Source organism: Monodon monoceros, unplaced genomic scaffold (assembly GCF_005190385.1).
Source record: "Monodon monoceros isolate NGI ecotype Baffin Bay Population unplaced genomic scaffold, NGI_Narwhal_1 Super_Scaffold_7, whole genome shotgun sequence".
Taxonomy (NCBI): domain Eukaryota; kingdom Metazoa; phylum Chordata; class Mammalia; order Artiodactyla; family Monodontidae; genus Monodon; species Monodon monoceros.
The window spans coordinates 13,172,166-13,199,333 of record NW_021703784.1 but is presented as its reverse complement, the minus strand read 5'-3'; the positions used below and the strand labels follow the sequence as shown (position 1 = coordinate 13,199,333).

The window sequence follows — 27,168 nt, the reverse complement described above, 5'->3', positions numbered from 1 at the left end:
GAAATGTAAGCTGGCTTTTTGGGGGATGCATCCTTGAGTATGAAAGTGTCTTAAATTGATTTTCAGTAACTATTTCAGTCAGCACTTCAAATTGCTCTTAGGCACCTGGTGACATTACATCTTTGCGGTCAATAACTTTCACCTTTTTGTGGCTTACTTCACAAATTAAAACTTTTTGTCCATTATATTTTGGTATCTATATTTTATCTCTGATCTAGCATAGTACTGGATACCTGGTAGATTCTCAGGGGAAAATTATTTAAAGAGTCAAAGATGCTGACATGGCCCAGTCATCCAAAGACTCGCTTCCTGCCTTCTCTTCAGAATTGGCTTAAAAATCAACAATAAGAGAGGTTCCTAAGACCACTCCCTCTAAAACGGCAATCTTAACATGCCTCTCTTCTCATACCCTCCTTTGTTTTTCTTCAAAGCCTTTTTCTCCTACTACCTGATACTCTACCATGGGAATGTGAATGCTATAAAACCAGGAATTTTGTTTTGTTGCATTGTTGTATCCATCCCTAGTGCCTAGCACACAGTATGCAGTCAGATGTTTTCTAAAGGTATAATAAAGGTTAGAAATTATGCCAGATGCCAAAGGGTTATAAATACATATCAGAAATGAATTCATCCCTCATGTACACAAATAACTGTAGTACAAGATGGGTTCAGATGACATAAGAGAACTTCAGTGAAAATACTGGGGGTATTTTAGAGGTTTATTACTTCTAGCTGGCTTCTTAGGAAATGACAGTTAAGCTGGGTCTTTTGCAGACTAAGGAACAAATAACCAGTGGTTCAGAGGTGCAAAAGTGAATAAGGGTAGTATGTATAAGAAGAGGTAAAATGTTCAGTTTGAGTAGAATATACTAGTGAAATTAGTTATAAAGGTAGGTTAGACCCAGGTTAGTGGAAAGTCTAAAAATCAAAGTTGAGTTTGGATTTTGTCCCACTGGTACTGTAGAAATTTTTTTCCCCCCTCCTTGAAAGGCAGTTATATGTGGTATGATTGAACGTGCATAGGAATAGACTGAAGATGGAAGTTTGAATTACGGAGTAGGTAGGCGCAGGTAGCAAGGAGTGCATATTAGAATAATAATACAAATTCAAAGGTAGGATTGACAACAAATGATTGGCAAATTGACAAGTCAGATATGGAGAATAAAGAAAATGGAGGCAGCTAAGATGACTGACTCTAAGGTTCTGAACTTGTGGGAAGTAAGATGGTGTTGTCATTAAATATGGAAAATAGAGAACATGAAGAAAGAGCAGGTTTGAGAAAGAAGGTTAGTTTATTTATTTTTTAGAAGTATAAAGATTTATTTAATTCCAGTTAACAAATTTGTTTTTCTTTTTTTTAATTGAAGTATAGTTGATTTACTGTGTTTCAGGTGTATAGCAAAGTGATTCAGTTGTATATATATATTCTTTTTCATATTCTTTTCTATTATAGGTTATTACAAGATATTGAATATAGTTCCCTGTGCTATACAGTAGGTCCTTGTTGTTTATCTATTTTGTATGTAGTAGTGTGTATCTGTTAATCCCAAATTCCCAAAATCTGTTATTACCGCCCCACCCCCACCCCAATCCCCAAGGAAGGTTAGTTTAATTTTGAATGTGTTGCTTTGTGGTGCTAGCGTTTGAATGGAGAAATGCAGTAGGCAGTTGGAAAGCTACTAAGGCCTAAGATTTGGGAATCTTTTGCAAAGCAGTTTTTGAAGCCTTGAGATTGCAAAGGAAGAGTCAAGAGGGAAAGAAAGGAAAATGATGGAGAGCAAATTCTTGGGAAATAGTTATGTTAGGAGAATAGAAAGAATAGCCAAAGGAAGAACAAAAGCAAGTAGGAGAACCAAGAGAGTATGACATTGGAGCGACTAAGGAAAGACATTTTCAGGAAGAAGTAAGATTCAAACCAGTTTCTTGCAGAAAGAGTTCTGTTGTAACCTTGGGAGTATGATATATGTATTGTGTGGGCCAAAAGGTTCGTTCAGTTTTTTCCATAAGATGGCTCTAGTAGCACTTGATTGTCTTTAACTTCATTCAAAACAATTTTGTTAGATTGTATGTGACTGCTGTCATATCAGTGTGCATTTAAAAAAAGACTTATCAAAATTGGTGAATTTTTGTGTAGTCATTTTAATATTGAAGATGGAAGAAAAAAAGCAACATTTTCAGCATATTATGCTTTATTATTTCAAGAAAGGTAAAAACGCAACTGAAATGCACAAAAGATTTGTGCAGTGTGTGGAGAAGGTGCTGTGACTGATCGAACGTGTCAAAAGTGGTTTGTGAAGTTTCATGCTGGAGATTTCTCGCTGGATGATGCTCTACGGTCAGGTAGACCAGTTGAAGTTGAGAGCGATCAAATCGAGACATTAATTGAGAGCAATCAACATTATACCACACTGGAGAGAGCCGACATGCTCAAAATATCCAAATCAAGCGTTGAAAATCATTTGCACCAGCTTGGTTATGTGAATCGCTTTGATGTTTGGGTTCCAAATAAGTTAAGCGAAAAAAACCTTCTTGACCATATTTCCGCATGCGATTCTCTACTGAAACATAATGAAACATTCCATTTTTAAAACAAATTGTGACGGGCGATGAAAAGTGGATACTGTACAATAGTGTGGAACGGAAGAGATTGTGGGGCAAGCGAAATGAACCTCCACCAACCACACCAAAGGCCGGTCTTCATCCAAAGAAGGTGATGTGTATATGGTGGGATTGGAAGGGAGTCCTCTATTATGAGCTCCTTCTGGAAAACCAAACGATTAATTCCAACGAGTACTGCTCCCAATTAGACCAACTGAAAGCGGCACTCGACAAAAAGCGTCCAGAATTAGTCAACAGAAAGCACATAATCTTCCATTAGGATAAGGCAAGACCGCATGTTTCTTTGATGACCAGGCAAAAACTGTTACAGCTTGGCTGGGAAGTTCTGATTCATCCGCCGTATTCGCCAGACATTGCACCTTCGGATTTCCATTTATTTCGGTCTTTACGAAATTCTCTTAATGGAAAAATTTCAATTCCCTGAAAGACTGTAAAAGGCACCTAGAACAGTTCTTTGCTCAAAAAGATAAAAAGTTTTGGGAAGATGGAACTATGAAGTTGCCTGAAAAATGGCAGAAGGTAGTGGAACAAAAGGGTGAATACGTTGTTCAATAAAGTTCTTGGTGAAAATGAAAAATGTGTCTTTTATTTTTACTTAAAAAACCGAAGGTACTTTTTGGCCCACCCAGTATTTTCTCTGATACACGTTTTTCTGCTATACTGTTTAGCATAGCTCTTTACACATAGTAGGTTCTCAACAGCTTAGCATATCCTAAGGGAATAATGGACTCTCTCCTGCTTATCTTTAAGGATTAACATTTGGCAAAATGTTATATAAATATTGAGTGCAGTCTGGTGTCCTGCAGAAGTCTTTGGGAAGTCATTGGGACTAAATTGTGCTTTGCAGATTTTCTATCATGTTATCTGTGATATATTCTCGATAGTTTCTATTTTTGTTTCCTCTTTGGTAAAATAGTAAAAGTCCTAACCAGTAATAATTGAAGGCTCTCAAAGTACCAGGAGGAAAACAGTTAATGGAGTTTAGGGATTGGATAAGTGCTTGTATTTTTTATCTTACTTGAGCTATTTAGCATATGAATTATTTTAGACTGTCTTCAAAGAATATTAATTTTATCACTTTTGTAGGTGCTTTCAGAAATAGGAAACTAGAAAGAATATAACTTGATACAAGTGCAGGAAGACAAATATCAAAAAACTGAAGCTGATTTGTTGAAAAGCTGATTAGAAAGATTTCAGCAGTGTTTTGCAGAAAAGTTAGGGCTATAGAGACTTAGTGCAGCATTTTATCCAGGAAAGACAAAGATGGACTAGTGGTGACCCTCCAGTATAGCATTAAAAGAGAAAAATCTAAAAAAAAAAAAAAAAGAGAGAAAAATCTATCTGTATTAAAGAGAATTTTTAGGCAATAAAATTGATCATGAATTGACTTGAAATTTCATAGTCCCCTTGTATGACAAAAATTGACTTTTTAAAAAATTAATTAATTTTATCTTTGGCTGTGTTGGGTCTTCATTGCTGTGCGCGGCGGGCTTTCTCTAGTTGGGGTGAGCAGGGGCTACTCTTCGTTGTGGTGCACGGGCTTCTCATTGCGGTGGCTTCTCTTTGTTGTAGAGCACGGGCTCTAGGTGCATGGGCTTCAGTAGTTGTGGCATGTCGGCTCAGTAGTTGTGGCACACGGGCTTAGTTGCTCTGTGGCATGTGGGATCTTCCCAGACCAGGGCTCGAACCCATGTCCCCCTGCATTGGCAGGTGGATTCTTAACCACTGCGCCACCAGGGAAGCCTTTATTTTTAATTTAGATGAGTTATGGTAATTTAAACATCCAGATTAGTTCATGCAAAGCAGGAAATAATATATTTTGCTTTCCTAACATTTCTTTTGTGAGTGAATGGTTATAGCAGTGTACAACTTCTGACACATATTTGTTGAGTCCTCTTTACCTGTCATCCTAAAAAAGTAAGTTTGTTCATGTAAGTTTATGCTCAGTTATTAGATCTGATTAATTTAAGATTAAAAGTCTTAAAATAGATTCCTGTTAAATTTTTCTTATTTATCACAAAACATTGAACAGAGGGAAAGGAGTAGACCTAGTGAATGCAGCAGTCTTTCTTGCATTATAAATTACACACCTGGTGTAGTGAATTCAGCACATTTAAAATAAAAATAATTTTATGTGTTCATTTAATCATTGCACTTCTGATCGTTTGTAGGCGAAACCTAACCAAACTGTCCCTGATCTTCAGCCACATGCTGGCAGAACTAAAAGGAATCTTTCCAAGTGGACTCTTTCAAGGAGACACATTTCGGATTACTAAAGCAGATGCTGCAGAATTTTGGAGGAAAGCTTTTGGGGAAAAGTAAGACTCAAAATAATGAATTTGAACTATGAAGCACTGAAGCTTGTGTTTTGGGTTTTTGTTTAGTTTTTTTATTGATGGAATATTTAAAACATGGGAAACAGAACAGTAATATGTGTGTACCTACTTCCCAACCTTTTTTTGCTCTGATTATTTTTTTTAAAAGAAATAAACCTTTGCAGTTCCGTTGAAACCCACACCCTTTGATTGAATGCTCTTCTCTTTCTTTACTCATCCATTATGCTGTTAATGGACATTTACATTTCAAACTATTTGCTATTGCAAAACAGTGCTGCAGAAAGCAAAATTGTATTTGTCTTCATATGCAAGAGTTTCTCAATAGTTACATACCTAGAAGTGGGATTGCTGAGTCAGGGGGTTTCACATCTGCTTTGCCAAATATTGCCTAATTGCTTTCCACAGTGGTTGTACCAGTTTATATTCCTATAAGTAGTGTACACATGTTCCAGTAGCTCTGCAATTTGACTAACACTGATGATATGAATTGGTATCATATTTTGCTTTATATTCCTAAATGACAAGGGAGCTTGAGCACCTTTTCACATTTGTCACCAATCAAGATTCTTATTCTGACCTTCCTATTCCTATTCCTGACTTGTCCATTTTCCTATTGAGTTGTTTGTCTTTTTCCTATTGTAAGATACTAACTCTTTGTTAGTCACTTACATTAGAGATATTTTCTCCTAGTCTACGGCTTGTCTTTCCACTTTGTTATATTGTCTTTTTGATGTTCAGAAGTCTTTCATTATATAGACAGATTTATGAGATAAGTTTATGTTTCTAAGTATTAATATAAATGTTCTTGAATATCCTCTGAAATTTCGGTTCAAAGAACTGAAAAGGTAGAAAACAATAAAATTTTTCAGTTGAATATACAGATCCTAATGTAAATCTCTCTTTAAATGCTTTCTTTCTTTCTTTTTAATTGAAATATAGTTGACGAACACTATTAAGTTAGTTTCAGGTATATACTACATATTGATTTGAAGTTTGTTAAACGCTTGATTTATTTTAAAAAATCATGTTTAAACATTAAATATAGAATAATTAGTGATTTTTAAAAACTTAATTGAAGAGAATGGGAATGAGTTTAACTTTGTTCCTTTAACTTAATAACTAGCTACATTAGAAAAGAGTTTGAAACGCCACTTGTTCTCTTACTTTCAGGCAGGTGAATACATAAACTTTTCAAAGGCAATGAGATTTTATTTTATTTTTTAAGATCTTGAGAAATAGAAATCCCACAATATCTTTTGCTAGCCATATCTGGGGTTTAATCATTCTTATGTTAAATAATTTCTTCTTCATCTCTATCAGAACTCTGTTCTTCCTGTACCTTAAGCCTATATTCCTCTAGTGAAGTCCTTGATAGTGTGGGTTCCTCAAAAGAACACAGAGTGTTTTATGTGCTTTTAAAAAGTTAAACACAAGCTTTCAGTTAGTAAAGATCTGGACACAGATTACATCTGTTATACAAAAAGGATAATCTTATCTCTCTTTCCAATGCTTTTCTAATAGAACAAATGTCTGAAGAAAGATGAGAAAGGGAATGAACTTGTAGCATTCTGCCGAAGAAAAGTAGATGTCTCTATTATTAATTTATTCATTAGAAAGTTAAGAAATGTATCATTTATGCCCTTTCTGTTCTCAATGTAAAATATAGTTCAGCTTCTTTAAGAAAATTGAAATTGATATTGAGAGCTTAATGTGGCTCTCTTTTTTTTGAATGTAGCAATGCCTGAAATTATCTGTTATCTCACTCTGCCTTCTCTCCTACCCCCACTCTCATCCTAGGACAATAGTACCTTGGAAGAGCTTCAGACAGGCCCTTCATGAAGTACATCCCATCAGTTCTGGGCTGGAGGCCATGGCTCTGAAATCCACTATTGATCTGACCTGCAATGATTATATTTCAGTGTTTGAATTCGACATCTTTACACGACTCTTTCAGGTAGGATACTAAAACGTTGGCTAAACTAGTTATTGCTATTTTTCTGAAGAGAAACCTTTTTAAAAAATAACATTTGGACATTTGGGATTTTGCCTATTATGAAAATATTTTTATTCATTCTAGAAACTATAGCCAAAAAAAAAAAGGTTAAAACTACTCTATTTTATATATACAATTTTTTTTTGTAAAAAGAATAACTATATAATCTGCTTTATTCCCCTCACATTTATAATCTTTCTCTATTATTAAATATTCTTCTTTGCATCATTTTAATGGTTGTAGAACATCCTAAAGATGGGTATAATATATTTAGTGAGTTCTGTTATTGAACATTTATGTATGTTTCCAGCTTTTTCTCCTATGGTATTGAAATTCTTGATTGTTAATATTGAGATGCATTGATGCTCCACAAAGAACTCACTTCTTTCTTTTTCTAAAAACAATGGGTGTATATGCCACCTTGTGTAAACCTTTATTTGAAACTTCTTACTTGCACATCTAGGCCTTGCCCTGTTTCTCTGTTTTTGTTTGTTGTTTAGCCTCACTACTGTTGGTTAGAGCTGCTTGGAAATTTTCTGAATTTCATTTTGTATAGTTAAGTTTCTCCCTATAAGCATGTGTAATTTCCTTCCTAGCTTTTCAGAGTTCTTATTTCCCAAACATGTTTGTCTTCCCTTAAAGTAACAACATGATTGAAAATATGTGACACTAAATGGAGAATTTATAATTGAGAATTCAGGTTGTTTTTCCTTTTGTTCTTCATTGCTCTGAGGCTGGTTGTATGTCTTGAGCCAAATGGTCTGATTGATCTCTTGTTTCCTTAGCCCTGGTCTTCTTTGCTCAGGAACTGGAACAGTCTTGCTGTAACTCATCCTGGTTACATGGCTTTCCTGACATATGATGAAGTGAAAGCTCGGCTCCAGAAATTCATTCACAAACCTGGCAGGTCAGTGCAATGAAGCAAAGAGGTTTATTCACCTGAATTTTATTCTCCTGTGACCTTTGCTGAAATAGAGGAAACATGATCTTTTACTAGTTCCCCAGTGACCACATTTCTGCGGCAGGATTGATGTCTGTTTATCAGAGGAATTGACATATTCAGATACTATGATTTGATAAATGCTTTCAAGCCACTTAAGAATTGAGCTTATATGTCTTTTGATTTTGGTCTGAAGCCATTAAAGAATCTATTATTGATGGTCCTTTTGATTTTTGTCTCTGTCTTGTCTTTCCACCCTAATGCAAGTATGTATATTAAAGATTTTGTTTCTCTCTGTTCTCAGTTACATTTTCCGGCTGAGCTGTACTCGTCTGGGTCAGTGGGCTATTGGGTATGTCACTGCTGATGGGAACATTCTCCAGACAATCCCTCACAATAAACCTCTCTTCCAAGCGCTGATTGATGGCTTCAGGGAAGGCTTGTAAGTACATACTGTTTACCATCTGCTAGAGTCTAGGAACTTAGGGGCTGTAAAACTGCATCATTAATGACTTTATTCCAGGTTTCTTCTACAGATAAAGATTCAGGACACGTACTGACAGGTTATATTGTTTGGATTTTCAGGTTCAGTAGGACTTTGGTTTTTATTTTGGAAGGATTCCTTGAGTGAAATTATTTTTCTCTACTACTTCACTTGTTACCTTGAGTAAATTTTATCTTTCTTTTTTTCTAAATGTTAATTTATTTTCAAATCTATACTAGATTTTAAAATATACCAATTAGCAGAAAACGTTACCTGTTATTTGACTAGCCAACATTAGAATGATTAGATGTTCCTGATGGCAGCACGCTCAGTGGCCTTCATCAGCCTTCATCCTAACTTCGTTTTGATTCAGCAGCATTTCTTCAGGCTATGGGCTTTAGTAACCTCTGCTAATATTTATGACTAAGTTCTTATTTATTCCAGAATTGCTATTCCTTTTGGAATTCAAATTGATTATCAGTTGGTAAGCACTAAAAATACTAACAGTTGACCAGGTATCAGAAAACGACTTGTGTTTTAAAGTGATGAGGAAAATCCATTTTCCATTATGCATCGTCTTCTACAGTAACACTGGAGCTGGAAGGGGCACTTCCCCAAACGTCAGAGCAGTTTGATGCCAGAAGCTTCCTGGTAGTTGATCTCGGTGGCTTAATTTGCTTCTTGTTACATTTCTTTTAAATTAACAGACTTCTCTGGTGGTCCAGTCTTTAAATTAGTGTCTCTCTGTGTTAAATCTGTAAACAAAGGTATTTCAGGTCTTTGGTCAAAGCAAATGTCATTTAAATTAAGAATTTACACTTTGTGGCCATCCACAGATTAAAATAAGAGTTGGTAAACTGCGGCCCACAGACTAGGTGTTTTGGTACAGCCTGCATCTGAGATAGTTTTTCCTTTTTAAAGTGTTGTTAAAAAAACAACCAAAGAAGAATATGTGGCACAGACTTATGCGGCTCGCACAGCCTGAAATATTTACTCTCTGGTACTTTACAAAAAAGTTTGTCAACCCCTTGATTAAAATAGAGAAAGAATATCAGTGTTTGGAGAGTATCTTCTTGGAACTGATCTGTGTTATTTAATTTTTTTGAAGTACTAGTAAAATCTATCTTTGCACTTATGCAAAATTGCCCTTTTAGAATGAGAGAATTCCTAGATAACATTTGTCTGTATTAGTAAGAAATGATAAATTGGCTTCAGTAGAACCCCAAGATTGGTTACTCTTTTTATAGCTATTTGTTTCCTGATGGACGGAATCAGAATCCAGACCTGACAGGCTTATGTGAACCAACTCCCCAAGACCACATCAAAGTGACCCAGGTGAACTTTGTTTTAAATTATAACCATATTACCAGAGCCAAGCTTTTGTATAATACTTTACAGAACTGACAATAGAATTATATTAAGTGATCGGAACACGTAAATTTTAAACCATTGACTAGATTAGTGAATTTAGGTGTGTGTGGCTTCTTTTCCTTTTTTTAAATAAATTTATTTATTTTAATTTTTTTTGGCTGCGTTGGGTCTTTGTTGCAGCGAGTGGGGGCTACTCCTCGTTGCTGTGCGCGGGCTTCTCATTGCAGTGGCTTCTCTTGGTTGCAGAGCACGGGCTCTAGGCATGCGGGCTTCAGTAGTTGTGGCTTGCTGACTCTAGAGCATAGGCTCAGTAGTTGTGGCGCACGGGCTTAGTTGCTCCACGGCATGTGGGATTTTCCCGGGCCAGGGCTCGAACCTGTGTCCCCTGCATTGGCAGGCAGATTCTTAACCACTGAGAGACCAGGAAAGTCCTGTGTGGTTTCTTTTTAAACTGTGCTTCTTAAAATAGGGCCAAAGGACTTCTCTGGTGGTCCAGTGGTTAAGACTCCGTGCTTCCATTGCAGGGGGCACAGATTCGATCCCTGGTCTGGGAACTAAGACCCCACATGCTGCAGGGTGCGGCCAAAAAAAAAAAAAAAAGGAGCAAGACTAGGTGCTTTCTGTTTTAATTGAACACTGTTGTGACACTTTCATACAAGCAAAATTAGTATTAAAAGTAACAGTTTTCAATTTTCCTGTTTTTAGCATTTACAGTTGCAGTCATTCATTCAACAAATATTTGCAATAGCCTGAATAATCTCTTAATTTCTTTTTAATCAAAGGAACAATATGAATTATACTGTGAGATGGGCTCCACATTCCAACTGTGTAAAATATGTGCTGAAAATGATAAAGATGTAAAGATTGAGCCCTGTGGACACCTCATGTGCACATCCTGTCTAACATCCTGGCAGGTATGGATCCAAGCCATGCTTTTTTCTCAGCTAAGTAATGACAATGAAGAATTGGGGATTATATATCCTTTACGGATATAAAGAATGGCCTGGTTTGTGGGGTAGGTTCTAAACTTTTGATTCTTTTTTCGTTTCTAGGAAATGTATTTTTAGTGGACGAATATTTTAAGAACTTTCAGATGTGTCTGTTACCATCTCCTGTTTCCTTTGCAGGAATCAGAAGGCCAGGGCTGTCCCTTCTGCCGATGTGAAATTAAAGGTACTGAGCCCATTGTGGTCGATCCCTTTGATCCTAGAGGAAGTGGCAGCCTGCTGAGGCAAGGAGCAGAGGGAGCTCCCTCCCCAAATTACGAGGATGATGACGATGAACGAGCTGATGATCCTCTCTTCATGATGAAGGAATTGGCTGGTGCCAAGGTAAGCTTCAGTTTAAGAGACTGTGGCAAAATCCATTATCAGTTGTGTCCTAAAGCAATAGAGCACGTAATGACATCCAAAATACAAGGAGTAACAATAGCTAATATTTATTGAACGTATACTGTGTGAGAAAAAATGATGCTAAGTACTTTACTTATTTTAACTCATAATTTTATACTGATAACATATTCATGTAACCCTATGAGTAGATATTACTGTTATCCTCATTTAGCAGCGGGAGAAACCAAGGCACAGTGAGGTTAAGGAATTTGCTGAAGGTCACACAGCTAGTAAGTCGAACCAGAATCTGTGGCCAGACATTCCGGCTTCAAGGCCCATGGTCTTATTGTCTGTATGCTAGAACTGGGCTCTATTCAGATAGCTTGGTAGAGAAAATGAGGGGTGAGTAAAAGAATTGGACCCATTTTGCTACTGTGAACAGAATATTTTCTCCTTGTCTATTTTTCTAACGGAGTCTTGGCATTGGAAAGTTAGGTTTGGGCGGGAGAAATCAGGCACCGTTAACCAAATAAATGGCAACTACAGTGATTGGAGGGTAATAGGAGGTACCATACAGAAACTAAAACTAGAAAGGTCCTAGTAAAGATGGGAAAGATAAAGGCTAAGAAAGTATGTGAACAAGTTCTGTTACGTCAGTGGTAGGGTAAAACAGGGATTTATTCACTAATTAGAAGTAAGGCAGTCATTGAAGATTTTAATAAATATAGGGCAAACAGAGGTTCTAATATGTTGTCAGTTCTCTAGTTTGGACTGTTATAACTTCATAGGAGGCATTTTTTTGTACAAAAGAAGCTTTCTTTTATACCAGCACCTGACTGCCTGGCACATAGTAGGTGCTCAATAAATATTGAAAGGATGGATTCCATCTCTTAAGTGATTGTATCCAGTGTATCTTTTCCTTTCTGTCCTCAGTGTCACTGCCTTATTTCAGGCTCTTACAATCATCTGTTCGCCCCGCTTCCAGAGTCATTGATCTACAGCACATACCTTGACTACCTTATTCCTTTGCCTCACACTCTTTAATGACTTTTCATTACTTAATGGATTAATAAGTCCATTCTCTTTTCTAGGCAGTTTGCCCTGGTAATCCTTTCCACTTTGTATTTTGTAATCCAGCAAGACTGAACCACTAAAAATTTCTCCGTGCTTTTGTCTTGATAGTTTCTATGTAATTTAGCTCAGTTTTCATTTCCTAGGAAACCTTTCCATACTCTACCCTGTTTCCCCCATGCCCAAGACCCACAAATAATCTAGGTCTGGCCAAGCGTTTCTGGGATGCTATGAATATGTCTGCCATAGAACTTATCACCTTGTAATATTATATTAAAAGTATTTCCTGGGAGTTCCCTGGCTGTCCAGTGGTTAGGGCTCCACGCTTCTGCTGCAGGGGGCACCTGTTCAATCCCTTGCCGGGGAACTAAGATCCTGCATGCCACGTGGTGTGGCCAAAAAAAAACCAAAAGAAAGTATCCGCAGGGGATTGGGTCCTGGAGTCCCAGCAGATAAAAAAATCTGCAGATGCCCAAGTCCCTTATGTAAAGTGGCACAGTGCAATGTATACAGTCGGCCTTCCTTACTCACGTGGGTTTGGCAGAATTCAGTTCCTTGCCAGTCGTAGAATTAAGATCCCCGTTTCCTTGCTGGTTGTCAGCTGACGGTATTTTTTAGGGGCCAGCTACATTCTTTGGCTCCTGGACTCCTTTCCTCCTCCTTCAGTCATGAAGGTTCTCAACTTTTAAGGACTCATGTGATTAGATTGGGCCCACTTGGATAATCCAGGATAATTCCCCTATCTCAAGATCTGTACCCTTAATCACATTAGCAAGGTTCCTTTTGCCAAGTAAGATAACAGAGTCGCAGATTCTGGGTTTTAGGGCATGAACATCTTCCTGTGGGAGAGGGGACCGTGATCATTATTCTGTCTACTACAGTCCATATAACAGAATGCTCTGCAAAGTGAACTCAGTTTACATATACTTAAGTGGAAAGCTGTCAATGTGTATTAAATTAAAAAAACAACTGTATATTATATATAATATCACCTTATTTCTGTTAAAATTATTTAGTTACAAAAGAATTATTTTAACATGCATGGGGGGAGAATTGGATGACTACACATCACATTACTATTATTTCTGAGGCTACAGGATCAGAGGACTTTCATTTTATGGTATGTTTGAGTTTTTCACAGTTAACACATATTACTTTTGCAAGCTGTTTGTTGTGCTAGTTAAGTAGCTCTCTTGAGTGCTATATGGGATAAGAAACCTAAGACAAAGGCCCAAAAGGAGATAGTAGTTTTATTTGGGAAGAGAATATATATACAGGTGAAACACTATTTAATACAAGCCAGACAGTGCACATTATTCTAAATTGTTGGGTACACAGTCTAAGTGCTGTAGGACTTTAGAGGAAAGAAGAAAATTAACAGTTTTTTCTGTAGCTAATATATATAAATGAGATTAAACTTACTCATTTAAATAAAAGTGATAGATGCATACTGTAGGGCTTCCCTGGTGGCGCAGTGGTTGGGAGTCCGCCTGCCGATGCAGGGGACGCGGGTTCGTGCCCTGGTCCGGGAGGATCCCACATGCCGCAGAGCAGCTGGGCCCGTGGGCCATGGCTGCTGAGCCTGCGCGTCCGGAGCCTGTGCTCCGCAGCGGGAGAGGCCACAGCAGTGGGAGGCCCACGTACCGCAAATAAATAAATGCATACTGTCAAAATTCAAGTAGAAAAACAAACAGCTTCATATTTTGTTTTGCACTTGGCTATTCTGTAATTCATTTAGTCTCTTCTTAATGGACATTCCTGTTGTTTCCAGGCTTACACATATGGACATTCTTTTGCAAGTCTGTCTGTAGGGTAAATTTCTAATAGTGGAATTGCTAGATTAGAGTATGTCCATTTAAACTCTTTGAGAGAGGAGAGGGATATAATTAGTGGTGGGACACATGGGAATTTCAGAAAGCCATGGTGTTTCATTTCTTAGCTGAATGGTAGGTTCTACGTGGGTGTTTCATCTTTTGTTATTCTTTGTACCTTATAGTTCATTATCTACTTTGTATGAATAAAATACTGGAATAAAAATATCTTAACTTTTTTTGGATAGACATTAAAATTTGTTCCCAATTTTTTGTCCTAAAGTCACTCCCAAAGTATATGAGACTATGAGAGTGTCTGTTTCGTCATATCCTAGTAGCTTGTTGTTGCTTTTTGCTGTTTGTTTCGTTTTGATTTTTTTGTTTTTAATTATTTTTGGCTGCATCGGGTCTTCCTTGCAGTGCACAGACTTTCTCTAGTTGCGGCGAGTGGGGGCTACTCTTTGTTGCGGTGCGCGGGCTTCTCATTGCGGTGGCTTCTCTTGCTGCAGAGCATGGGCTCTAGGCACACGGGCTTCAGTAGTTGCAGCACGTGGGCTCAGTAGTTGTGGCTCGTGGGCTCTAGAGCACAGGCTCAGTAGTTGTGGCACACAGGCTTAGTTGCTCCGCGGCATGTGGGATCTTCCCGGGCCAGGGCTCAAACCCGTGTCCCCTACATTGGCAGGCGGATTCTTAACCACTGTGCCACCAGGCAAGTCCCTGATTTGTTTTTAAAATAGTGAATCTACTTTTTAAAAAATTCCATGTGATCAGTGCACTTGGATTTTTTTTTTTTTAAGTTTAAAAGAATTGCTAAAAGGCTTACAGAAATGTCAGTTCCCTGCTTCTACCCCCTCTAACTCCTGTGTCCCATTCAGATTTTTCGGTTCTTAAAGCTGTTCCTTAACCATATACTATACTGCTTTCTCTTGATTCTGCAATATTAGTCATCTGTTTAGAAAAGGATTTAAATGTCTTATTTCCCTCCTTCCTACTCCCTATCTTCCGACTATAGTTAATTTGAATGTTTTTTGGTTCTGTCAGTATTCAGTGTTTAAGTGATTTTTGCTCCCTTTTGTATCAAGTAATATACTATAATGTGTTGATAATTACTTTTGCTTTCTTTTACAACCTTCTGCTTTTCTGAAATAATTGATTTGCTTTTATTTCCTTAGTGTTCAGTTTGTACCTGTCACTACCACGTCTTACCAAACATCCTCTTGATATGATTTTCTGTGGAGTAAATTCTATTAGCATATTAATATAGTAGGTATTATGTAATATAGTATACTAATATATGGGAGCCTGCCATGTTTTGGCTCCAGTCTGGACTGGTTTTTCGCTGGGTGTGCTGCATTCCATGTCACCCTGAGGTGTCTCCCCTCACCATCATCGTGGGACTTCATTGCCTCTTCTTTGTGTTGGAGTGCCTATTTCTTAACTCCCATGTTTTTATGTTTCTTGCTTTAACTTCCTTGTTTAGGTGGAGTATGCTCTCAAAATAGCTTTCTGTGAAAAGGTGAGAGGTGAAATTTTTGAGACGTTTGATATCTTAAAGTGTCTCTATTCAACCCTCAAACTGACTAGGTACAGAATTCTAGGTTGAAAAAAAAATTTAGCTCTATGAATTGTTACAGCCTCAGTGACTTCTAGTTTCTAGTGTATTTTTTCTCTTTAGTACCGCCTTTCCCTCTATCCTCAGAAGCCTTTAGGATATTTTCCTTATCCTTGATTCCCTGAAAATTTAAGTGTTTTGTTGGTTGGTTGATTGGTTATTAGTTTTCTTTTCTTTCTTTGGGCTAGCTATGCAGTGAACGCTTTCTATATGGATATTTATGTCCCTTAGGTCTTAGAAATATTCTTGTATTATTTCTTTGATAATTTCGTCCCCGTATGTGCTTTTATCCTTTTCTGGAACTTTGTTGTATGTTGAGATAAAAGAACATCTCATGGGTCGGTTATGATATTGAAACATGAATTGAAGAATATGATTAACTCAATCCTCTGCCCTTTAGGAATGAGAAGGAGGGATGGATGGTGGGAGGGATCAAAATAGGCAGAGAGGGCCTTCCAAATTGAGAAACAACTTGAACAAAGTTAGGGAGGTAGGAATTCCAACACAGGGCATTATGGAAAATGCTGTTGGTTAGGGAGACCAAATTACACTTGAGAAAGCGAGGCAGGAAAGTGACATTTTGTGACATGGGAAAGTGGAAGTTACTGATGGATGGGTTTTGAACTAGTGAGTATTTAAGGATGGTTAAGCTGGTAATGGTGAGCAAAATGATTTGGTGAGATAAGAATCTAGAAGTTGGGAGAACCCCTGGAAGGGGGTTTTAATAAATCAGGTCTGAGGCTGGTTAAGTAGAATGAAAAGGAAGATATAGATATGGGATTATTTTATGGGAAAATCAACAAGATACAGTGACTAGGTATTGATGATGAAGTGAGAGTTAGTTTGACTGATAACTTTTCACTTCCTTAACCCTTGAGGTGTTCAGCTGCTCACGCTGCACTGACATGGAGCCCGTTCTCTGAGGCACGAGTAAAAGCACGCAGCTGAAGATGCAGGCTTTTTTCCCCTCATTCACCTCCCAGCATTAATGATGGGACTCAGTATGGGGATGGTTGTTTCTCTGTCACCTTACATGAGTGCTTGTAATACATATTTGCCTATTTTCCATCTGTTTTGCTTCTAGGGAATGCAAATGTGAATTAGTGTTTTGTATAAATTCTTGTATATCTCTTGACAGCTTACTTGGACGAGCTTATCAGCTACCCATCACCCTGCTGTAGGCAGGGAAATGGAAAAGGTTATACATTTATTTGTTTCTTTTGATTTGACACCTCGGTTTTTAGAATACAAATTGACAAAAAAATTATCCCTTTTAATTACTGAATTGAAATAGCATTTCTTTGGAAGAACGAAAGATGCTTTTTAGTAATACCATTGATCATTTTCTCGTAAAAATCTCTTTTTTTCTTTTAATCACAATAACCCATGGAGAATTTATTAACTTTGATTTCTTTCCTCATTCTGCCCCTTAATCATTATTTTCCTAGGTGATTTGTTGAGAGGTTAATGTATGCCCCTTTCTTTAATATGGTTTTCTGTTTTTAATCTTGGAAAGATTTTTTCTTTTTCTGAAGAGGAAAATATGGGAAATTGTAAAGTTTTCTAAAATTATAAGCTAGGAAGCTTTTCATGTAGCACAGCCTTTTCTAGATATTACATTTTGCTTGTAGCTTGCATCTGCATGGTATTTCCGTGATTGAGAGCGCCCTCTTCTGGTGACATAGAAATAATTCAGGAAGCGCTACCTTAAGCCAAAGTCAGGCTCATTGGTGTATTCTGTGTTCATGTAGTACTTGTTGTGTACATCTTTCAGAGGAGTTGAGAGATGCCATTCCTCCAGACAAGAATAACCTATTAGGAAATTTTTTTTGTGTTAGGTGGAACGACCTCCTTCTCCATTCTCCATGGCCCCACAAGCTTCCCTTCCCCCAGTGCCACCACGGCTTGACCTTCTACAACAGCGAATATCTATTCCTTCAAGTGCTTCTGGTCTTGGAACTGCTTCTAAGGTAAAGCATTATCCATTTCTACATTTTCTGATTCTTTGTTGTGTATTAGTGGGGTTTGATTGATTGCTTCCATCATGCTTCCACAGGCTCCTTCTGGCTCCCTTCATAAGGACAAACCATTACCAATACCTCCCACTCTTCGAGATCTTCCACCACCACCCCCTCCAGACCGGCCATATTCTGGTGGAGCAGAAACACGGCCTCAGAGACGCCCCTTGCCCTGTACACCAGGCGACTGTCCATCCAGAGACAAACTGCCCCCTGTCCCCTCTGGCCGCGCTGGAGAAGCATCATGGCTGCCTCGGCCAATCCCCAAAGTACCAGTAGCTGCGCCAAACCCTAGTGACCCCTGGACAGGGAGAGAATTAACCAACCGGCACTCACTTCCATTTTCCTTGCCCTCACAAATGGAACCCAGAACCGATGTGCCTAGGCTTGGAAGCACATTCAGTCTGGATACCTCCATGGTGAGTCCTGATTTTGAAATTATTTATCTTAATAACAAACATTCGTGGATGACATTGAATGGGTCAGTTCTGTGGTATGTTTTGTACAGGATTCAAGGATAATACTAATCCCTACCCTCAAGAAGTGTATGTTAATATGTTTGTTAATGCAATAAACGTGTTTCTGGGTGTGTATGCCATGAGTAGTATAAATAGAAAACAGTTCAGTTTTAAAGAAAGGAGAGATTATTTCTAGATAGAGCAATCATGAGGGCTTATGGAAAGAGTGGCATCTGAATTTGAAGTATTCTTTCCAAAGTGGATACAGTTTTAAAATAGACCTACAATGACAGAAATGCTCAAGATGTATTGTGGGATAAGAAGTAGTTTAATTTGAGAAAAACAGAAATTTTGGATATCAGAGTAGGAAAAGGGGCTAGAAAGGAGCATTACTGCTAGATTAGAGCACTTTGTATACCCCCTCCCAAAAGAATTGGAATTTATTTGGTACAAATGAAGAGGACGTGAAGATTAAATTAGTGGAGTGACGTGACCAAAATGATGGTTTAAAGAGAGGAATCTAGGAATAGTATGCAGGATGGATTGGAAAGAGAATAGATTGAAAAAAGGGAGGTTAGCAGTCCATTGGATAAGCATGAGATAATGGGTCCAGAAGGGGGGGTGGGAGAGGTATATTCCTTCTTTTGTTGGTTCGTTTATGCACTGAGCAAAAAAGTTTGCCCTCACAAAGTTAACATTCCACTGGAGGAAAGATGGAAAACGAACAAGATACGTTACAAAACATGTAAGATAGTGGATGCCGACGAATGCTGTGGAGAAAAATAGGGTAAAAACAGGGAGGGTATAGGGAAAGTTGGGATGGGGCAGGTACATGTAGGGATGGGGTACAATTCTGAGCAAAGACCTGGAGTAGTGTGGGGAGTGACCTGGAGCAACGGGGGATGAGGGAAAAGCAAGTGAGTTTGGGAGAGTCTATTTGAGGAATAACAAAGGGATCTCATATAGCAGGTACTGGGTAAACAAGGGGAAGAATCCTGGTCTAGGAGCAGGAGGGGGAGCTGGTTTAGGTCGAGACTTTAGGGAGCATGAAACAAAGACCCAGAAAGGCTTGAAAGCAGTCAGTGGGTGGAAAAAAGGATGAAAAATCGCATACACACACATATACACATGCACACACCCCAGAGGTTTTGAACCTGGCTAACTAGCGACAGACATGTTGAATTTGAGATGAGCCATTGAAGGAAGAATTGTCCAGTAGGTAGTTAGAAATCCAAGAAAAAGATGGAATTGGAGGGTGAAGTTAAGAAATCCTGTGGTCCTTAAATGAACTATGTATTTCTTCGTTGAAAGGGAAAGGGGAGGGTAACTTAGCATTTAAGTGGCATTTATGTGATAGGCAGTCTAATTAGTGAGAGTGGATTAGGTTTGACTTTCTGGTGGCATCAAAGATGTATAGATTTTTTAAGCTAGAATGGTATTTGTGCAGACAGCCAGTTTCCTCAAATCTTTCTAGAATTAAAACAAACAAAAAAAAACCCATTTCCTAGAACTGTCTCCCTAACCCTTACATTTGAACTTTCAACTATACTTTTGTCACACATAATAATCCTTAAGCATGGCATTGGGGGAGAGGTCTGTGTCTGTATGATTGTTCTTGTTATTTTGAATAGATTAAATAAGTAAGAGGAGATACTTAGCTGTATTAAGAAGGTTCTTTTTTTTTTTTAACACTTTTCTTTCCAGAATACGAATAGCAGCCCGTTAGCAGGTCCAGAGTGTGAGCATCCCAAAATCAAACCTTCTGCATCTGCCAATGCCATTTATTCTCTGGCTGCCAGGTAAGTTTACTAAAATTATATTTCATACAGTAGAGTTGATACTTTTAAACAACTTATTTATAGAAAATTTAGAAAACCCAGAAGAGTATAAAGAAGAAAATTAAAATTGACCTGTATTTCCATTATGTAAAAATTATCATGTTTTGGACTGTTTCTTTCCATTATTTTCTCTGTGTATATGTACATAGATCAGTCTTGCTGGGGCTCATCAATTTTATTAATCTTTTCAAAGAAGCAATTTTTGTTGGGTTTTGTTTTTTAAATATTAATTTATTTGGCTGCACTGGGTCTTAGTTGCAGCACATGGGATTTAGTTCCCTGACCAGGGATTGAACCCGGGCCTCCAGCATTGGAAGCATGGAGTCTTAACCCCTGGACCACCAGGGAGGTCCCTAAAAGAAATTTTTAAAAAAGCCAACCGGGACACTTTCGCGGTGTGGCCAAAAACAAAAAACAGCTAAAAGGTCGGCAGCAATCATTTGACCATATATGTGAGGATTTGTTGATACTTCTAGGCTTTCCACTCTATTCCATCAGTCTATATGTCTGTCTTTATGCCAACACCACACTCTTTTTTTTTTTTAATTTATTTTATTTAATTTATTTATTTTTGGCTGCATTGGGTCTTCATTGCTGCGTGCAGGCTTTCTCTAGTTGCTGCGAGTGGGGGCTATTCTTCGTTGTGGGGCGCGGGCTTCTCATTGCGGTGGCTTCTCTTGTTGTGGAGCTCGGGCTGTAGGCGCGTGGGCTTCAGTAGTTGCGGCTCACGGGCTCTAGAGCGCAGGCTCAGTAGTTGTGGCGCACGGGCTTAGTTGCTCCGCCGCATGTGGGATCTTTCCAGACCAGGGCTCAAACCCATGTCCCCTGCATTGGCAGGTGATACTTAACCACTGCACCACCAGGGAAGTCCCTGGACCATTTTTAAAGTCTATTGAATTTGTTACAGTATTGCTTCTGTTTTATGTTTTGGGGTTTGTTTTGTTTTTTTTTTTTTGGCCGTGAGGCATGTGGGATCTTAGCTCCCTAACCAGGGATTGAACCCACACCCACTGCATTAGAAGGCAGAGTCTTACCTACTGGACTGCCAGGGAAGTCTGGAGTTTTTCTATTTGTGCAAAAAATGTCACTGGGATTTTGATAGGGATTGCATTTAATATGTAGGTCACTTTGGGTAGTACTAACATCTTAACAATATTAAGTCTTCCAATCTATGAACATGGAATGTGTTTCTGTTTATTTGTCTTCTTTAATCTCTTTCAGTGGTGTTTAGTAATTTTTAAAAAAAATTTATTTATTTTACTTATTTATTTTTGGCTGCACTGGGTCTTTGTTGCTGCACACGGGCTTTCTCTAGTTGCGGCGAGCGAGGGCTACTCTTCGTTGCGGTGCACGGGCTTCTTACTGCGGTGGCTTCTTTGGTTGCGGAGCACCGGCTCTAGGCGCACAGGCTTCAGTAGTTGTGGCACGTTGGCTCAGAAGTTGTGGATCACAGGCTCTAGAGCACAGGCTCAGTAGTTGTGGCCCACGGGCTTAGTTGCTCCGCAGCATGTGGGATCTTCCCAGACCAGGGCTCAAACCCGTGTCCCCTGCATTGGCAGGCGGATTCTTAACCACTGCGCCACCAAGGAAGCCCTGTAATTTTTATTGTACAAGTCTTTCACCTCTTTGGTTAAGTTAATTCCTAAGTATTTTCTTCTTTTTGATGCCATTACGAATGGAATTGTTTCTGAAATTTCGTTTCCAAGTTGTTTATTGTTCATGTATAGAAATGCAACTGATTTTTGTGTGTTGACTTTGTATCCTGCTACCTCGCTGAGTTGATTTATTAGTTCTAACAGCTTTTTTGTTGAGTCTTTAGGGTATTCTACATATAAGATCACATCATCTGAAAAAACGGAGATAATTTTACTTCTTCCTTTCCAATTTGGATGCCTTTTATTTCTTTTTCTTGCGTAATTGATTTGGCTAGAACTTCCAGTACTATGCTGAACAGAAATGGTTAAAGTGGGCATCCTTGCCTTGTTTCTGATCTTACACGAAAAGCTTTCAGTCTTTCACCATTGAGTATGGTGTTGGCTATGGGTTTTCCATATATGGCTTTTACTATGTTGAGGTACATTCCTTCTGTCTATTTTGTTGAGTATTTTTATCGTAAAAGGGTGTTAAGTTTTTTCAGATGCTTTTTCTGCATCAATGAGATGATCATGTGGTATTTTTTTCTTTGTTGATGTGGTGTATTATATTGATCAGTTTTCATATATTTAACCATTCTTGTATTCTAGGTATAAATCCCACTTGGTAATTCATTGTATATAAACTTTTTAATATGCTGCTGAATTCTTTTTGCTAGCATTCTGTTGAGGACTTTTGCATCAGTGTTCATAAGGGATATTGGTCTGTAGTTTTCTTTTCTTGTAATGTCTTTGTCTGGCTTTGTATCATGGTTATGCTGGCCTCATGGGATGGGTTCCCTCTTCAATTTTGGAGAAGTTTGAGAAGATTTGGTATTAGTTTGTCATTAAATGTTTGGTAGAATTCACCAGTGAAGCTGTCAGGTCTAGGGCTTTTTTTGTTGTTGTTGGGAGATTTTTTGATTACTGATTCAATCTCCTTACTAGTTATAGGTCTATTCAGATTTTTTTTTTCTAATTTATTTTGTTTGTTTATTTTTGGCTGCATTGGGTTGTCGTTGCTGTGCACAGGCTTCCTCTAGTTTCGGTGAGCGGCGGCTACTCTTCATTGCAGTGTGCATGCTTCTCATTGCGGTGGCTTCTCTTGTTGTGGAGCATGGGCTCTAGGCACACAGGCTTCAGTAGTTGTGGCACACAGGCTCTAGAGTGCAGGCTCAGTAGTTGTGGTGCACAGACTTAGTTGCTCCACTGCATGTGGGATCTTCCTGGACCAGGGCTTGAACCCGTGTCCCCTGCATTAGCAGGCGGATTTTTAACTACTGCGCCATCAGGGAAGCTCAAGTCCTCTGTTTCTTTACTTATCTTCTGTCCTCTTCTTCTGTCCATTATTATGAGTGGCGTATTGAAATCTCCAGCTATTATTGTAGAGCTGTCTGTTTCTCCCTTTAGTTCAGGTTTTACTTCATATATTTTACTGTCATTCGGTGTATAAATGTTTATAAGTTTTAAATCTTCTAGTGTATATAATGTTCTTTGTCTCTTGTAACGTTTTTTGATTTAAAGTCTATTGTTTCTGATATTAGTATAATATCAGAGTCTGTTATAGACAGCATATAATTGGATCATGTGTTTTAATCCAATCTGCCAGTCTCTGTCTTTTGATTGGAGAGTTTAACTCGTTTATATTTAAAGCAATTACTGATAAGGAGAGACTTCTGTCATTGTACTATTTGGTTTCTGTATGCCCTGTAGTTTTTTGTTGCTTATTTCCTGCATTACTGTCTTCTGTGTTTAGTTGGGTTTTTGTGGTGAAATGTTTAAGTTCCTTTTGCATTTCCTTTTGTGTATATTCTATAGATATTTTCTTTGTGGTTACCATAGGGATTACATTTAACATCCCAAAGTTATAACACTATAATTTGAATTTATGCCGGCTTAACTTCAATAGCATACAAAAACTCTTCTCCTTTACAGCTCCACCACACCCATTTTGGTTGTTGATCACAAGATTACATCTTTATACATTGTGTGCCCCTAGTTATTTTAAACGAGTTCATGAACTAGTTCTTTTAAATGCATTAGTTTCCTAAATTATGCAGAAAAAGAGATTTGGAGTTACAAACCAAAGTTACAGTAATAGTGGCTTTTACACTTTCTCTTTAAATGTATTGCTGTCTTAAATCATGTGGAAAAAACCAGAAGGTGCAGTTACAAACCATTGTTACAATAGTACTAGCTTTTATAATTCTCCATGTACTTACCCTTATTAAAGTCTTTATTTCTCCATACAGCTAGAAATTACTGTCTAGTGTCTTCATTTCACCCTGCCGGACTCACTTGAGCATTTCTTTCAGGGCAGGTCTAGTGGTCACGTACTCCCTCAGCTTTTGTTATCTGGGAATGTCTTGATTTCTCCCTCACCTTTTTTTTTTTTTTGCGATACATGGGCCTCTCACTGTTGTGGTCTCTCCCGTTGCGGAGCACAGGCTCGGGACGCGCAGGCTCAGCGGCCATGGTTCACGGGCACAGCCGCTCCGCGGCATGTGGGCTCTTCTCGGACCGGGGCACAAACCCGTGTCCCCTGCATCGGCAGGCGGACTCTCAACCACTGTGCCACCAGGGAAGCCCCTCTCCCTCACTTTTGAAAGACAGTTTTACCAGATACAGGCATACCTTAGAGATATTGTGGTTTTAAGTGTGCAGTAGCATTATGTCTAAAAATATATATGTACATACCTTAATTTAAAAATACTTTATTGCTAAAAAATGCTAACCGTCACCCAGGCCTTCAGCAAGTCATAATATTTTTACAGTAGTAAAATCAGAGATCACTGATCACAGATCACTGTAACAAATATAATAATGAAAAAACTTGAAATATTTTGAGAATTATCAAAGTGTGACACAGAGACTTGAAGTGAGCAAATGCTGTTGGAAAAATGGTGCCAGCAGACTTGCTTGATACAGGGTTGCCACAGATCTTCAATTTGTAAAAAACACCATCTGTGAAGTGCAGTAAAACAAGGTATGCCTGCGTAGGAGTCTTGGTTGACAGCTTTTTTTTCTTTTAGCGCTTTGAATATATCGGCCCACTTTCTTCAGGCCTCTAAAACTTCTGATGAGAAGTCTGCTCATAATCTTATTGAGGATCCCTCGTACGTGATGTTTTGCTTCTTTCTTTATCTTTGTCTTTTGAAAATGTGGGTCTCTTTGAGGTCCTTTTCCTTGGAGTCTAATGAACTTCTTGGATGTTTATATTAATCATTTTGGGAAGTTTTTGGCCCTTATTTCTTCAGATATTCTCTGCCCCTTTCTCTCTCTCTCTCCTGGGACTCCCACAATGTATATGTTGGTCCTTTGGTGGTGTTATGTCCAACAGCTCCCTTGGGCTCTGTTCAGTTTTCTTCAATACTTTTTCTTTCTGTTTGTTCCTCAGCCTTGATAATTTCCATCGTTCTGTCTTTCAAGTTAAATTGATTCTTTCTTCTAGGTGCTCAAATCTGCTTTTGAATCCCTCTAGTAATTTTTTTTTTCATTTCACTTGTACTTTTCAGTTCCAGAATTTCTTTTTTGTTTCTTCTTAGGTTTTCTGTCTCTATTGATACTTCCATTTTATTCACATATCATTTTCTTGATTTTCTCCACATCTTCCTTTAAAATCTCATGGAAGTCACTTCAGCCAGAGCAGGAGGGGCTTACAACAATGCTGGGAGGTGCAACAACAGTGGTTGCTGCCCCTTTGTGAGCACCTCTGTGAACAGGAGCAGCAATCAGCAATCAGAACACAGATTCCCAATATTTGGAGGGCTGAGTCCTTTTTGCCACCCTGGCTCCTGCAAGCTGTTTGCAGGCTGCTCCAGGAACATTTGCACAGCTGCCTGCTATGTGGTAGGGTTGAGAATGGGTAGCTGCTACTATGCTAAGAGCTGAAATTAACAGCAGTTTAGCCTCCCAGTCTTCACCTGGAAGTTACAAACCTTCAACAGACTCTAGAGTTCCAAAATAGTTACATCAGACAACTTCTACCGTCTTCCCAGAATCCTCGTTGAGTATCTGCTTTTTGTTTGTTTGTTTTTGCGGTACGCGGGCCTCTCACTGCTGTGGCCTCTCCCGTTGCGGAGCACAGGCTCCAGACGCGCAGGCTCAGCGGCCATGGCTCACGGGCCCAGCCGCTCCGCGGCATGTGGGATCTTCCCGGACAGGGGCACAAACCCGTGTCCCCTGCATCGGCAGGCGGACTCTCAACCACTGCGCCACCAGGGAAGCCCGTATCTGCTTTTTGTTTCATTGCTTTCTCCTCTTTATTTTATTCTTCCAACTTCCTTTAGGTTTTATTTGTTATTTTTCTAGCTCCATGAGATGCATGCTGCATTAATCTGCTCAGGCTGCCATAACAAAATACTAGCTACAGACTGGGCAGCTGAAGCAGCAGAATGTAATTTTCTCATAGTTCTGGAGGCTGGAAGTCCAAGATCAGGATGTCAGCATATTTGGTTTCTCGTGAGGAATCCTTTACAGCCTTATATGCTTGCATAACCTTCTCAGTACGTCCTCACATGGCCTTTCCTTGATACATGCACACACAGAGAGGTAAAGAGAGCAACAGCAAGCTCTCTGGTGTCTCTTCTTATAAGCACACCAATCCTACTGAGTCAGGGGCTCATCCTCAGGACCTCGTCTAACCTTAGTTACTTCCTCAGATGTGGCCCCATGTTCACAGACAGCCACACTGGGGATTAGGGCCTCAAAAGTAATTTTGGGGAGGACACAAACATTCAGTCCATAACAGATGCTGTAGCTGCATTCCACAAATTTTGATATGTCCTGTTTTAATTATCATTCACTTCAAAATATATGGTTTTCCATTTGTGATTTCTTCTTTGACTCATCAGTTATTTATGTGTTGCCTGATTTTCAAACATTGGAAGATTTTCTGCTTCCTCTTCTGTTACTGCTTCCTAGTTTCATTCCAGTGTGGTCAGAAACCATACTCTGTGATTTCAATTTGTGATATTTGTTGAGACCTTTATTGACTAGTTTATGGTAAATTCCATACATATTACTACCTTCATTTTATAAAAATGTATATTCTGCACTTGTTGGGCCCAGCATTCTGTATGTGTCATTTTTTAATTGTATTCAACTATACTATCTTCCTGCTGATTTTTTTTTTAAGTCTACATGTTCTGTCAAATACCAAGAGGAGTGTGTTAAATTCTCCCCCTATAATTGTGGGTTTCTCTTTTTTCCTTTAGGTCTATCAGTTTGTATTGTATATGTATTTAGTATATGTAATTAGGATACATAGAAATTTAGAATTATCAGCTAAATGATAATTGTTTTGATTATTCCATTTACTCTCTAATTCTGCTTCGAACCAGCCTTAGTCTGTTTTTACTTATATTAAAATGGCCACATCAGCTCTCTTGTAGTGTTTGCATGATCTTTTTCCATCCTTTTACTTTCAACTTTTCTGTGTCCTCATTGAAGGTATGTTTCTCTTAAGTAGTGTATACTTGTTGGCTTTCTTCCCCCGTAAATCCAGTCTAGCATTTTTTGTTTGTTTGTTTAAAAATAATTGGAATATTTGTTCCTACTGTTTTCTCCATTTTCCCCATCTTTTCTGTGTTCATTTTTTTCTACTTTCTTTCTTTGGGATTAGAGTGTTTTTTATTGTACCGTTTCACTCCTAAT

General features: G+C 38.5%; 1 protein-coding gene across 1 annotated transcript in view; it reads left to right on the top strand.

Annotated features, from left to right (window-relative positions):
- Positions 1–27,168, top strand: part of CBL (Cbl proto-oncogene) — an 88,150-nt gene that overhangs the window by 47,161 nt on the left and 13,821 nt on the right. Inside the window, exons 3-12 of the mRNA XM_029207578.1 lie at positions 4,791–4,937; positions 6,753–6,909; positions 7,734–7,855; positions 8,193–8,330; positions 9,620–9,707; positions 10,526–10,657; positions 10,871–11,074; positions 17,407–17,538; positions 17,625–18,005; positions 19,749–19,843. Of these exons, the coding sequence (XP_029063411.1) occupies positions 4,791–4,937; positions 6,753–6,909; positions 7,734–7,855; positions 8,193–8,330; positions 9,620–9,707; positions 10,526–10,657; positions 10,871–11,074; positions 17,407–17,538; positions 17,625–18,005; positions 19,749–19,843 (1,596 nt within the window). The remainder of the gene's footprint in view (positions 1–4,790; positions 4,938–6,752; positions 6,910–7,733; positions 7,856–8,192; positions 8,331–9,619; positions 9,708–10,525; positions 10,658–10,870; positions 11,075–17,406; positions 17,539–17,624; positions 18,006–19,748; positions 19,844–27,168) is intronic.